Source organism: Prionailurus viverrinus, chromosome D1 (assembly GCF_022837055.1).
Source record: "Prionailurus viverrinus isolate Anna chromosome D1, UM_Priviv_1.0, whole genome shotgun sequence".
Classification (NCBI taxonomy): Eukaryota; Metazoa; Chordata; class Mammalia; order Carnivora; family Felidae; genus Prionailurus; species Prionailurus viverrinus.
In genome coordinates, this window is record NC_062570.1 from 15677258 (window position 1) to 15691957 (window position 14700).

The following is a 14700-nucleotide window of genomic DNA, read 5'->3' on the forward strand; positions in this document are numbered from 1 at the left end:
TGTGAGAGAAGCACCCAGGAGGCTGACGGAGAGCTGACGCGGGAAGGAAGCAGAGTGGAAGAGGACAGAGCTGGGCTTTGGGTGCACACGGCCCTGAAGACGCCCAGGGGGCCGGCAGAGGCCGGGCTCGGGAGCAAGCAGGCCTGCCGCCTCCTCTGAGCCGCTGTGTGGCTCTGCCCAAGAGGTACTTAAGCTCCTGGAGCCTCGGTTTCCTCATTCGTAAAAGGAAATCACAACAATGATAACAGCAGCGTGTAGAAGGCCTGGCCCAGGAAAGCACTGCAAAAATACTGTTTGTCCTTATAGCTTGTACCTCTGACTAGCTGGCCGTGTGCCCTTGGGCAAGCCACTTAACCTCTCCTCGTCTTAGTCCCTCATCTGTATTAAAAAAAAAAAAAGGGGCGCCTGGGTGGCGCAGTCGGTTAAGCGTCCGACTTCAGCCAGGTCACGATCTCGCGGTCCGGGAGTTCGAGCCCCGCGTTGGGCTCTGGGCTGATGGCTCGGAGCCTGGAGCCTGTTTCCCATTCTGTGTCTCCCTCTCTCTCTGCCCCTCCCCCGTTCATGCTCTGTCTCTCTCTGTCCCAAAAATAAATAAACATTGAAAAAAAAAATTAAAAAAAAAAAAAAAAAAAAAAAAGGACTTTACAGGATTGTGATGACAACTGCATCCTAACCCAGTGACAGGCACACAACTGGAAATATGACATTACTTTCTCTTAAACCAGTCCTCTAGGCTGTGGAGGCCGGCACTGCACCAAACCTTGGCCTCAGGGCTTCCGGCCCGGCACGTGATGGTGTTAGGGGGACAGTGCAAAGGGTCTACTCCTGAGAAGAAGTTCCACAGGGAGCCCCAGGAGCGATACCCTGAGGACGGTCCTGGGTTCGAAGAGCTCACATCTACTCCCAACCAAACCAACTGGATGAAGACCAGCTCTTTAATCAAGAGTGCCCTCCCCACCTCACCCCCTGAGGACACCTGTTGCCAGCTCCTTGGAACCTTGGACCTGTGAGAGGCACTCCTGAGGCAGAAGGATCCTGGAAGTCAGAGATCTTGCAGGATCTTGGCCGGCAGGTTGGGAGGCCTTCCCCAGAACCTACCCTTCTTTGCCCAACACAATCACCAGGAAAGATGGCACACCCAAGGCTTGTTGCCATCAGAGCGGGTTGGCTAAAACATTATCTGTCCTCTCCCACCCAGAAAGCTCTTCTAAGAAAATCAGTCCCAAAACGTCAGTGGTTTATTGCTACTTGAGGTACACCTTACAACGGATTATGACATACCAGGGCACCGTGACATTCTAATTAAGAGTAGCTCCACCTAAGCCCTTCCCTCACCTCCTGACCTCACTCCCAGAAATGAAAATTCTTATTTTCTTTAAAGAGAACAGCCGAGGAGCGCCTGGGTGGCTCAGTCAGTTAAGCATCCGACTTTGGCTCAGTCATGATCTCACAGTTTGTGGGTTCGAGCCCCAAGTCCGGCTCTGTGCCGACAGTTCAGAGCCTCGAGCCTGCTTCCGGTTCTGTGTCTCCCTCTTCTTTGTCACAAGAGTGAGCAAAGGATTCAAGAGAATACACAATGCAGGACTCCATTTATATAAAGCACAAAAAGAGACAAACACCTGTATTGCTACAAGTCAGGACAATGGTTTCCCCTAGGGGGGTGGTGACAGAAAAGAGGACACGGGGGGCTTCTGAGGTGCTGATGTTGTGTATCTTTATCTGGATGTTAAAGTTTGTGACAATTCATCAAGCTACCTACTCGTAATATGTGTACTTTTCTTTATATATTTAAATAAAAGGGGTGGGTTTGGGGGGTTTTTGTTTTTTGAAGCGAGCAACTCACTGGATATTTTCCATGACTCAAGCACTGAAATGAACACTTAATTTAAACAAGCACCAGCTGCCTTGGGGCGCCTGGGTGGCTCAGTCGGTTAAGCTTAAGCGTCCGACTTCGGCTCAGGTCGTGATCTCACGGTTCATGAGTTCAGGGCCCACATCGGGCTCTGTGCTAACAGCTCAGAGCCTGGAACCTGCTTCGGATTCTGTGTCTCGCTCTCTCTCTGCCCTTTCCCTGCTTATACTCTATCTCCCTCCCTCTCAAATATAAACAAACATTATTTTAAAAAAATTGTTTTTTTATGGGGCGCCTAGGTGGCGCAGTCGGTTAAGCGTCCGACTTCAGCCAGGTCACGATCTCGCGGTCCAGGAGTTCGAGCCCCGCGTCGGGCTCTGGACTGATGGCTCAGAGCCTGGAGCCTGTTTCCGATTCTGTGTCTCCCTCTCTCTCTGCCCCTCCCCCGTTCATGCTCTGTCTCTCTCTGTCCCAAAAATAAATAAACGTTGAAAAAAAATTTTTTTTAATTGTTTTTTTAAATAAATGAGCACCAGCCACCTACGTGGCTCAGCTGGTTAAGCACCCTCTTGATTTCAGCTCAGGTCATGGTCTCACATTTGGTGAGTTCAAGCCCCGAGTTGGGCTCTGTGCTGACAGTGCAGAGAACCTGCTTGGGATTCTCTCTCCCTCCCTCGCGGGCGTGCTCTCTCTCTCTCTCTCTCTCTCTTTCCCCCCTCCTACCCCCTCTCGCGTGCACACCTGTGCTCTCTCTCTCAAAATAAAACTAAACGTTAAAAAAATAAATAAACGAGCACCATTTCGGTTACCATCACAGGTAGTGATGAATGGGGTAGGTGTTGGCATCAGCTTTGCAGAGGAGAATGGGAAGGAAGGCTCAGAACGGTGTCCCTTTCGCCTAAGGACGCCCACCCCGTAAGGAGCCAAGACTCCAAAGGACCAGAAGACTTTCCTTGAGAGACAGACTTCTTCCACGCCCCCCCCATGGACCCTCAGAACAAGGGGCTCTGCCCGTTCCCCGTCACCACCCTTAAGACGGAGCTCTCCAGGAGGCAGCAGGTGGCTGACACCTTACCTGCTTTGACGCGGATGTTGGGGCTCCGGATCTTGCCGGCCGCATTCTCCGCGGTGCAGAAGTAGTCATTGTCGTGGATAAAGCTATTGAAGGCGGAGGGGGAGAAGGGGTAGAGCTGCAGCGTCCCGTTGGCGTGAACGTGCCGGATGTGTGGCACGTCATAGATGTCGTCCCCCGTGGCCAGGTACCATCGAAGGGCCGCGCTGGGGGAGCCCGCAGCCGGGCAGGGCACCACCACCCCCACGGAGCTGGAAAAGGTCACCTGCTGCAAGGAGTCATTTACAAAGTAGAGGCTGGTGCCGACATCTTCAGGGCGAGCTGCGGGGGAGCCAAGGGGAGAGGCTGGGTTAGCCATGTTCTGATAATAACCCCCCATATCACAGAGCCATGTGTCCCACACCCATTCATAATTTAAGCACCAGTCACTCAGGAAGCACTTACTGAGCTGACAATGCCCCGGGCACTGGCACAGGCAGATGTGAGACAGTTCCTGCCCCACAGAAGCTTCCAGCCCAGCACTTGAATGGCCTGAGTGAAAACATCTCACCTCCCATACCAAGCCAAGCCCACGGAGAGGGGATTGGCCACCACTCCGCTAGGTTGAAGGGTCTGAAGCCATGGTCCACTATTGGCAACCACACGTTAGGACAAGTACTGAAATGGCTTCGGTAAGTATTTATTGAGCACCTACTATATGGCAGGCAGGTTCACACCCATTACCTCAATTCATCTGCACAACCCTGAGAGGAGCTGGTATCGTTTTTTTTTATCATTCCCTTTCCAATTTTTAAAAAATTTTGTAATGCTTATTTATTGCTGAGAGAGACAGAGTACGAGTGGGGGAGGGGCAGAGAGAGAGGGAGACACAGAATCCGAAGCAGGCTCCAGGCTCCGAGCTGTCAGCACAGAGCCCGACGCAGGGCTCGAACTCACTGACCGTGAGATCCTGACCTGAGCTGAAGTCAGATGCTCAACCGACCGAGCCACCCAGGCGCCCCTATCATTCCCTTTTATAGGCTGAGAATAGTCATGTGATTTGCCAGAGATCACCCTGCTAATAAGCAGCAGAACTGAAATGTGAACCCACTGCTTCTAGGGAGGATCTTCGAGCACTTTCTATCATACCATAGGTGAAAGGTCTCAAGACCATGGTGCACGAAGAAGGGGAATGCTCGCCTGGAGCAGAGACAATGGCAGGAGACCTTGCGAGCAGTCTTCCACCTCTGGAGGCCACTCTGGAAAAGGCACAGCCCCACAGGGACTGATCAAGGACCAGAGGTACCGTGGGTGCATAAGACCTGGGTGAGGAAGCAAGAGCCCCACCAGCTTGCTTTTTTTTTCTTTAATGTTTATTTATTTTTGAGAGAGAGGGAGGGGGAGGGGCAGAGAGAGAGGGAGACACAGAATCCAAAGCAGGCTCCAGGCTCCGAGCTGTCAGCACAGAGCCCGACGCGGGGCTCGAACCCACAGACCACGAGATCATGACCTGAACCGAAGTCGGCCAGCCAACCGACTGAGCCACCCAGGCGCCCCAACCCCACCCAGCCCTGACACTGACTGACTGTGGGGACGCTCCCCTTCTCTGTCCTTCTGCTCCTTTGCTTATAAAATGGGGTGGGGGTAGGGGTGGGTGGACAGGGCTGCAGAGGCCTCAGGCATCTGTGACCGGTCGCCATCACAGCACTCGGCCACCGGGAGGACGTGCTCAGGAGTGCAGCTGCCTGACTCGAGCAGGGCCACCTGACCGGGAGGACAGCTGTCTGTGGCTCTCACAGCGGCGCCCGGCCTCAGTCTTTCCTGCCTGATGGGACGCAGCCCCAAATGGTGGAATCGGGGCCTCCCTCCCTGCTGGGGAGCCTTGCCTCCCTAAGAAGGGCCACCTCTGAACAAGTGGCGACGACCCAGAAGAAGAAGACAGCCCAGTCCCAGGTCTCCGGCTGGAAGCCCCTCCCTCTCCACCAGGAAGATCACGCAGCAAACAAACCACTCCGCGGCTTATTTAAAGAACGTTGCAGGGGACCCAACTTGACCTCAATTTCCACAACTTTATGAGAAGGAGGAGGGCCTGCATCCGGACTGTATTAATATTCTTGGCTTAACTCTGAGCAGAGCCTCCAGGGAGAATGCATCGGGCAACTTGTTGAGGGAGGCCATTAAGCCTCATTGGTCAGAGCGATTCCCATCATCTCACAAAAAGCCACGATGAAGCCATTAGCATCAGTGCCGGAAAACACGTCCAGGGGCTCCTTGCTGGGGTGTCAGGGGCATCCTCTTAGCGGCAAATGCATTTGCTGTCCCCACCAGGCACAGCACCCTTAGCGGCTGAAAGGCTCTTGGGGAGGGAATGGTATCACCTTTCCATCCTCCTCTTCACACTGCCTCCCCTGGTGACAGTCCCGGTGTTGATGACTGAGCAAGCCTGCTCTGAGGGGAGCGGCCCGTCTCCTAAGACTTTCAGAAGCTCAGGAACGTGCCTCACTCACAGCGGCTAGAGTATTCTCCAAAATCACGAAACCCCGGCACCTCACGGGTCAGCCAACTGAGGCCTAGGAAGGCTTCTCTTTGGACCCAGATTTGCCAGGCTCCCTTTCCGTGGCCTGCTCCCCTTGTGAGAGACTTCCTCACTGCGATTCATTCAGCAAATATTTGTGAAGCGTCTTCCACACGCCAGGCACTGTTGTAAGCACGTTACTTATACGACCTCTTTTAACCTTGCAACAACCCTATGCAGTAGGGGGTACTGTCCTTCCCAGTTTACAGATGAGGAAACCAAGGCACCAAGAGATCAAAGCAACTTGCCCAAGACCACACAAGCAGTGAGCGAGGGCCCGGGGATGCAGACACAGGCAATCTGAGCCCAGAGTCTGGAACAATTGTTCGGAACAATTAGATGATTGTAACCATTGCAGTAACAAAGAGGGGGCCCTCGCCTTCCTCAAACACCACCTGGCCACCAACATCCAAATTTAGATGGCCAAGAACAGAATTAATACACCTGTGCACCTGCACACACAGACACACGCACACACTCCTCCTGGGAGGAGCCCCCTGTCGGACTCGACATTCTCAGACAATGCTTAGCCTGTGAGAGCAGGTCCATCACTCTGGGGTTCTGGAGGCTTCCTGAGACAACCTAGTTAATCAGACATCCTCTCCACGGCAGCTTTATGGATTTGGGGAGCCAAAATCCATCAAGGTACAGCAAGACTCTACACTGTGCCTGACAAATGGACGGGGGAAGCGGAGAAAGATTCCCGACAGAGAGGAGTTCAGAATTATCTGATTCAAGGAACAGGGTAAGAAAATATTTGTGATGTAGCCCTCAGTAATAATAATACCACCAGCAATTATAAGAGGCTAGACCCGTTGTAGATATTATCTCACTTAATCTTCACGACTCCCTGCGGAGTGGTATTATTGTTATTTTGATCTCACAGATAAGGAGATTAGGACTCAAAGTTAACTAACTTCTCCAAAGCAATACAGTGTCAGTGCCAGAGCTGGGACTGAATCCCAACGCCGCCTTACTCCCGGACCCGGGGATAGAACCGCTCTATTCCGTGAGCCACGGAGGAGACAAACCACAAAATCTGGCTTTCCGGGCTGGGTACGCCCCACCCCATCCTTTCTTCCATCTCAACCCCATCCCAAACACACAGCCCTCGTCTCCCTCTCTCCCGGCTGGAAATCCGTCCCACACCTCCACCTGCGAGACGGCCCCTTCCTCGGGCCTCCTCCACTGCCACCAGGAGCATCGGCCACAATGAGAGCAGCCTTCCCGCACTCTGAGCCTTGGATCCTTCCAGAGCCAAGGACACGGGGTTCTCAGCAACTACAAATGGGTAGATTTAATTGATGAATTGACTGGGATTGTCCAGCCACCTGTCAGGACTGATGAAACGGCAGATTTATAGCAAAAGGTGAGTAGCCTCATATGTCTCCCACCCCGGGATGCGAGCTGCTGTCTTCTGAGTCTGGGGGAGCTGGGGAGGATGAGACAAACCATTCATTTCTGCTTACGGCTCTGACAGTGCATTGCCATTATGAAACATCACCCTCAGGTGTAAAACAATAGCATTTTGCACTTACGTCGGGCTCATACTTTACCATCACAAGGCACCTGTCAGCCCAGCATGCAGAAGCCCTCTAATAAACATTAATTTAGCCTCACCCCAGCTGCCAAGAGAAAGGAGGGAGCAAATCTATAAAGGGGAAACTGAGGCACTGACCACCCAGTATCTCAAATCTCTGCCACGTGCCAGTGCAAAGGTTGGCACGGGGGCACCAGTGAGTGGCCGCGGCAGCAATGGGTCCATTCGGTCACCCGGCCCTAAAAGGGGGATTAGCAAGGGTCTCACTCCAACCACATGGAGTCTGGCATGGTCCCTACGGTGGGTTCGAATCTTCAGAGCAGTGACAAAACCTCAGCAAGCACCGAGAAGAGCAAGGCATGGGACAATAGAGCTGTGCTAGGAGTCTGATGAGCTGCCTTCCCTCCTGGGACTCACCCCTGATCTGCTGTGGGTCCCCGGGGCTAGCCACGAGCCTTTCTGAGCCTCGATGTCCTCATTCACAAAAGACAGGGACTGTGCCATCTGACCTGCCCTCCAGGACTGCAGAGCAGAGCAAACAGAATGCGGGAGTACTTGGTTCCCCATAAAGAGGAGGCGTGAGTAGGAGGGACGAGGTTGCTATTCCGGTCCCAGGGACCCCCCCCCCCCCACTGGCCGACGGATCCAGGGTGCTTACGGTTACTGCAAAGGGTGGCCGGGGCACAAGCGCCACTCTGCAGCCCTGCAGAATTCAAGACCCTCCTCCAGCCTCCAAGGCTCTCCTTCCCCAGGTCCTTCCCGACCTAGGGACCAGAGAAGTGTTGCTCTTTCAGAAGACATTTACAGAGCACCGTTACTCAGCAGCCAGGGGGACAGCTCTGGGGATGGCGGGGCTCAAGCTGAGCCTTGAAATAAGATCTAAATGAAGGCACTCCCAGAACCCAGGCCAGCCCGAACGACGCGCTATGGCGGAGGTGGGGACAGCATGTTTGGGGAGCCCCACAGAAACCTGCCGGGGGCAGCGTTGGGGACGAGAGGCAGGAACAGCTGGAGTGGCGAGCTGGCCCTCAGGGATAGGAGACAACGAGGAGGTTTGCAGGCTGGGGGACTGAGTTTATGCAAGTTCTTGTAGCCCTAGGCCCAACTTCATATTTTGTTAAATCTTTTTTTAACGTTTATTTTTGAGAGAGAGAGAGAGAGAGAGAGCGTGAATGGGGGAGGAGCAGAGCGAGAGGGAGACACAGAATCCAAAGCAGGCTGCAGGCTCTGAGCTGTCAGCACAGAGCCCGATGCGGAGCTCGCACCCACGAACTGTGAGATCGTGACCTGAGCCGAAGTCGGACGCTTAGCCAACTGAGCCACCCAGGCGCCCCAGGCCCGACTTCATTTTCACCTTCCACTTACTTCCCTGAAGGCTTAGTGGCTTAGCTAACGGTGCAAGTTCTCAAAAGAAAGGAGACAACACTGACTGAGCACCTGCTGTGTGCCAGGCGCGTGGGGTAGGGGGCGGGGGTGTGGGGGGGTGGTGGTCAGGGGTCTTGACCTTCCAGGGTGCTCTCTCACTTAATTCTCGCACAAAGGTCCAAGGTGGTCCTGTCCGTCTCATTTTACAGGTGAGGAGAGGGAGGCTCACGGAGAGATTGTCCAGCTAGAAAGAGGCAGAGCCAACATTCGGTCAAGGTCTGCCCGGTCCCAAGCCTGAGTTTTTTCTGTCATGACGCTGAGGAAAAGAATTCAAAGTTAGGGGCCTTGGGAGGTCCCCCCTCACTCCCTCCCTGGAAGCCAGTCCCAGTTTGGAAAGCACGTCCTCGCACCGGAAACTCCTACTGCCCCCTTAAGTCTCAGGGAAGCCCCCTCACACACCCCCCCCCCCGCCCCAACCCTGCCCCAGCTCCTCCTTCCCTCCGCAGACACAACCAGGCATATTTACAGAGCGAACGAGAGGAGGGGGAAACACTTCATAAATAAAGAGGGAGACATTCAGATCAACAGCAAAGCTTCTTCTGGTCAAAGGGGGAAATGGATTTTTAATAGAAAATGGAAGTTATGGGCTCGGTTGTGATGTGACAGACGCCCAGACTTAAACCCATTTAATCTTCTCTGCCGTTTAACGCGCAGCACCACCCTGACGCCGTGTTTCAGAAAACAGGCTCCAAATCGCTGGGAGATTACAAGTGTAGAAATAGCACCGCAATATTTTTAAACCAGAAATCGCCCCCAGGCATTTGGGCTGCCCCCAGGGTCACCACTGAAATCTGAATATCCATCACATCAACTCTCGGAGCGCTGGCCCTCCCTCCCGCCACCGGCTGGCCATCCGGATTAGTTCGGGGAAGGAAACTTGACGCCCGTGGGCCCCCACCCTACTGGCCGGGGTTGGGGTGGGCCCACCGAGGCTTCCTCCCAGGTGTATGCTGAATTGTCCCCATGTGATCGTCTCCAGTCAGCATAAATGACAACCCAAGGGGGCTGAAATATTAACACCTCGCCACCTCCACTGGGAGAAGTGAGTCATTTTGCTCTCCTCCTTTACAATATTTACTCATCTCATTCACTGGACTTTTCATCCAGGAGCATCTGCCAGTGCTGGACCTGTCACCCGCCCCCCCAGAGACGGGCAAGAGGCTTCAGGGGTCTCCATGCCCCGGCACGGCAAGTGTGGATGGGGGGAAAGCGGTGGGTCCCCAGGACAGTAGAGGCGGGGGGAACCGGCAGGGGTCCCCTGCAGGGCTGTGAGCTCCCTGTCCCGGCCACCACTCTATCCCCTGGGCCTAGCACAGCACTGGGCACTTAGCACCCAGACTCCAGGGCCGGGCTCCCCAGGTTTGAATCCCTGCTCTGCCGCTTACAAGCAACGTGACCTCGGGCAAGATGACCTCACCTCTCTGTGCCTTAGTTTCCCCGTGCATAAAATGGGGGTGACCTCAAGCGTTGTCAGGTTGGACGAGTCCCCGTCAACGACAGTGTCCGGGTATACGTTCGCGCCCGGCACCACCTGAGTATCCGTTGCTATTGTTTATGAGTATTTTCATTATAACAGGCAAGCGGCACTTGCAGAATAAATATCCCACAACAAACACTTACCCCTCACCTACAGCAATAACGACTACCACTATCTAACACAGTTCTCAGACGGGCTGATACAGAATCAGCCAGAGAGCTGGTTAAAAATACAGATCCTTTGGGGTGCCTGGGTGGCTCAGTCGGTTGGACGTCTGACTTCGGCTCAGGTCATGATCTTGCGGTCCGTGAGTTCGAGCCCCGCGTCGGGCTCTGTGCTGACAGCTCAGAGCCTGGAGCCTGTTTCGGATTCTGTGTCTCCCTCTCTCTGTCTGACCCTCCCCCGTTCATGCTCTGTCTCTCTCTGTCTCAAAAATAAATAAACGTTAAAAAAAAAAAATACAGATCCTTAGACAACAGGTTCACCAAGTGCGTCCGAGGGCCAGGAAACGATTTCTGACGCAGGCGGTCCTCCACCCACAGCTCAGAGCAACACTCCCCAGAGAAAAGTAGATTTTGCCACGCTGGACCTCCAACATCACCTTTTCCAACAATAGGCAGTTTCCATGGGCTTGGCCGACAGGACCTTAGCACCACATTAATTAACTTAATTTGGCGATCGAGTTAATGAAGTAATAGTGTGTGATCGATAACAGTAAAGCATTGCAACAGCCTCACGCTGCTGCCCGCAGGCTCGCACACGGTTTTTTTTTAATGCAGAGGTGGCCTGGGGAGTTTCTTAGGTTAATCTGCCAGGTTCATTACTGCACTGCATTTGCACACAAAGGTTTCCATAGGCGATATATTATTTGCCCTCGCTCTGACTCTTCTTATCCCATAGTCAGTTGGCAAACTCAGGCCCGGAGACCCACCGGCGGGACCTCAACTCGACCAAGACCCCAGGTCTGGACCAGCGAGACAGGGTCTGGCTCCTTCATCAGGAAACTCACTTCTTGTGCGTCCACGCCTCAGACACAGACTGTGGCTAGACCCTGGGGAAGGTCTCCCCGGACGGCATCAGAGCATTTACAGGCCATCAGAGTTGGCAGTTTCCCTGGGGCACGATGGAACGGCCAGGACCAAGTCCCAGGCCTCCCGTCCGTCGCTGTCCCCCAAACCTGGCGCACCTGCTTCACCACCGTCCTCACCATCATCACGGCCATTGTTTCGTTTTTAGCACTCATTTGGTGCCGGGCACCGTGAGACGCCCTTCCCCCGCGTTATTGTTCATTGAACCCCTACAACCGCCTCTAACCACGAGACCCCATTGTACAGAGGAGAACACAGGACGTTAGGTCAAGCAATCTCCTAGTTTCACGCAGCTAACAGTGGCAGACCTACACGTCCAACCCAGGCCTCCCTCCCTTCCGGCCGGTATCCCTCAACGGGCACCACACATTCTAGACTCAGACCGTCTCCAGGGTGTGAACGTACCATCAGGGGGTTTTCCGATGAAGGAGAGCAATTTGGGGTATGACATTTCTTACTGAATTGGGATTGTCCCAGGCTTCCAACATTTCATCCCTAGTGCACCCCCCATTCCCACAACTAAATGCCAGCCCTCCAGCTCCAAATTTCCCTAGGGAAGCAGTCCTACACCCCCCCCCTCCCCTGCCCCCCACTGAGCAGCACAGCTCCAAGCACCCAGGGGCTCTACCTCCCCATCAGAAACCTCGGTTTTCGGTTCGGATTTTGGTTTTTTAAGATCCTCAGCACAAACATACTTCCTGCAACCAGCAACCTGTGAGACCCAGCAAAGATCAGTCATCTTCCAACCTACAAGGCCCCTCACCACCGGCTCCAGAAGCTATGAGCCAACAGCTGACAGTCAAACAGACTCTTTAATCTCCCAGCCCCTTCTAGACAGGCCTGGGGAAGGGAAGGCCTCTTACGGCCAGAAGGTCCTTCTAGGGAGTCGGCTCAGACAGCACAGTTGTCCCTAGAGATTCCCAGATTTAGATTGTTAACGCTTCAGGGACTTAAGAGATTATTTTGTCCAATCTCTTCCATTTACAGATGGGGAGCCGGGGGCACAGAGTAAGTAACCTCAGGTACACAGCTACCCAGTGTCCTGGCTGGGACCTGACCCCTGTCTCTACTGTTCCTTCGATTCTGGCCACCCCACTTACAGAGAGCCCAGCAGCCGAGGAATAAAGGAGCCTCACAGAGAAATGAAATGACGTGGATGAGGGAGCATTCGAGGAACCAGAGGGGCTGGATACCCGGAGGAGAGGCCTCCGGTGGGCAGACATCTGTCTGCAGAGGGCCAAAGGGTTATCCAGCAGAAGAGGCCTTCGCCTATACCCCTGTGCTTAAAACACAGAATCAAGGCCCGTGAACAGAAGGTACAGGACCCAGACCGCGGATCCTAAGGACGAGCTCTGTAATAGAACCGTGTGGCCAGAAGGGGCTGCCTTCAGAGGAAGGGGTTTTCTGTGGCTGCAAGGGCCGGAGCAGAAGAACAGTGGGTCTAGTGGGAAACCTGCATGGGGTCACACATCCGACTAGGGGTTGGATCCCGCGTACTCAAAGCTGCCTTCCAACCCAGAAGACTTTAGCCCATGGCAGTCATCTGCTCGCTCGCTCACTCACTCTCTCTCTCTCACACCGCAAAGCAGGTCCCCAACCCTCAGACCCCATGGCTGTGGAAGGCCATCCCAGAAGCAGGGTGGCCATAACCCTGACTCAGCCGGGCTCTCAGGGTCCGGATTCCAGTAACTGCCGTCACCTCAAATGAGGTCGCACAAGATAGGACTCTATGCCAACTGCTCCTCCCACAAAAGACCGTGCATCCTCTGCAGGGACAATCACCCTTGCCGAAGGGTGTCCAGAGGACTACAGAAGCAACTCACACCCAAGGACCTGGGGAGGGAGCAGAGGTAGGCTCTTCCCACTCCCACCAGAGACCGGAGCCACAGGGACGGTGCCAAGCCTGCTCCCAGAAGACTACTGCCAGCCTGGCTGTGCCCTGTCAGCCGTTCCCCACGTCGCTGGCAAAATTCTCCATATGCGGGGGGCCCGAGGAGTGGGGAGACAGCCACACACAGCTGGGAGACCTTCGTTGTTCCTGGATGATGAAGTGACGGTAATTATACCTCACGTTTCAGCAAAGGATTTATAAGGCTATAAAAGTGGTTTACTGTGGCTCTTACATGTGTGTGTTTCTCTGTTGCCCGGTCTGGTTTACAAAGCATCATCACATGATCTACAATGATGGGCCCCACATCCTTCCTGCACACATGCAAGGACAGGTGCCCTGCGGAACAGTCAGGACAGGGGTCATTCCCCCCCATTTCACAGATGAGGAAACAGAGACACATGACCTCTTAGGTGACTTGCCTAAATCAGGCTGGGCTTTGTCATCTAGGTCTGCAGACGACATTCTTCCCAACACACACGCACACACACACACACGCACACACACAGTGTAATGGAAGTGCAACTAGCATTTGAATAACTCGGTTCCTAATGAAGGTGGTGACCTTGGAAACTGTCAATGCCAGCATCACGAAGAGCGAGGACACGGGGAGGTGGGGCTGAACGGACGAGGGGAGTAGCAGCTGGGTGGCACGGGTGGTACCCGAGGCTAATGCTGTTCACGCTAAAGCAGCACTGGACAAACATCTGTTACACAGGGCACACGGGCTGTCGTGCCCCCAGCCTCTCCCACACTCGTGGAGCCCGTAGGCCGCAGCCTGCCACGGGCAGCACCTGACCTCTGGATCATATGCCGCTTCCCTGCAGCTAGCTGACTGGGTCATAAAGGGAGAAGTGGCCGAGGGGCCCCCAAGGTCATGGGCTGTCAGGGGACTACCTGAAAAACAGCGAGGTTCGTCCCACCAGGGAGAAACACAGAAATCTACCCAGCCAAAAGGCATGGGGGCTTCTCCTGCGTAGCCCATTCACATAGGCTTTATGTCATGAAATCCAGGGTAGTTCTTACTCTGTTCGGCTACACGGTAGAGATTTCATAACCAACGTGGCCTTCCTTCAGCAGGCGTGTGTGACTGGCCTTTGCCTCACCCTCAGATCCAAGTCCGGAGCCGACCTCTGCCCTTTTCTGCTGCCCTAGCTGTGGCTGGGGAAAGGGGTGTGCCGGGCTCCCCAGGGACACCCAGGTGCCTGCATGGCCTCCGCTATCTCGCGGAGGATGGGTCCTCCAGGCTACTGGGCTACGTGACAGAAGGAAGCCGTGATGTCCCCTGCTTTGGCCACCACACAGTTTTTCTTACTGCTACAAATCTAAGGCAGGTGGCTGGCCGAAACTGCAGCTGATTGAGTCAACTACTCAGGACAGGATCCAATGATCTATTTGGAGGTATGGGCAGAGAGAGGAAAGTGGGAGCAGTGCAGGAAAAAAAGGAGAGGTCAGTATTTATTGAGTACCAACTGCATTCTGGCTAGTTTATGTGTATGATCGGCTTTAATCCCAATTAATAGAAAGTGAGGCTCAGGGAGACCCCAAGTCACCTATCTAGTAAGTGCGGGGCCGGGATGTGAATGAAGGGTTTGCTTTGACTCCAAATTTCCACCACACTGGTGAGTTGCGATCTTTTTTATTTTTCTTTACAACTCCAATACATAAAATGCTCTGATTGAAAGAACTGGGGAGGGAGGAGCTTGAAACTCTGCCTGCTGGCCCTTCCCCTCTCTACCTCCAGCCCTCCCCCAGGCTCCACCCAATGCCTTAGGGCTCCATACCACCTCCTTCAGAAAGCTCT

At 54.1% G+C, this 14700-nt stretch overlaps 1 protein-coding gene across 6 annotated transcripts in view; it reads right to left on the minus strand.

Annotated features, from left to right (window-relative positions):
* The window catches only part of DSCAML1 (DS cell adhesion molecule like 1), a 350085-nt gene that overhangs the window by 330394 nt on the left and 4991 nt on the right, over positions 1–14700 (minus strand). For 4 of the 6 annotated variants that reach the window (XM_047877987.1, XM_047877989.1, XM_047877988.1 and 1 more), the window contains exon 2: positions 2928–3245. In XM_047877987.1, the coding sequence (XP_047733943.1) occupies positions 2928–3245 (318 nt within the window). The remainder of the gene's footprint in view (positions 1–2927; positions 3246–14700) is intronic. The other 2 variants (XM_047877990.1, XM_047877991.1) reach the window with 1 other exon arrangement.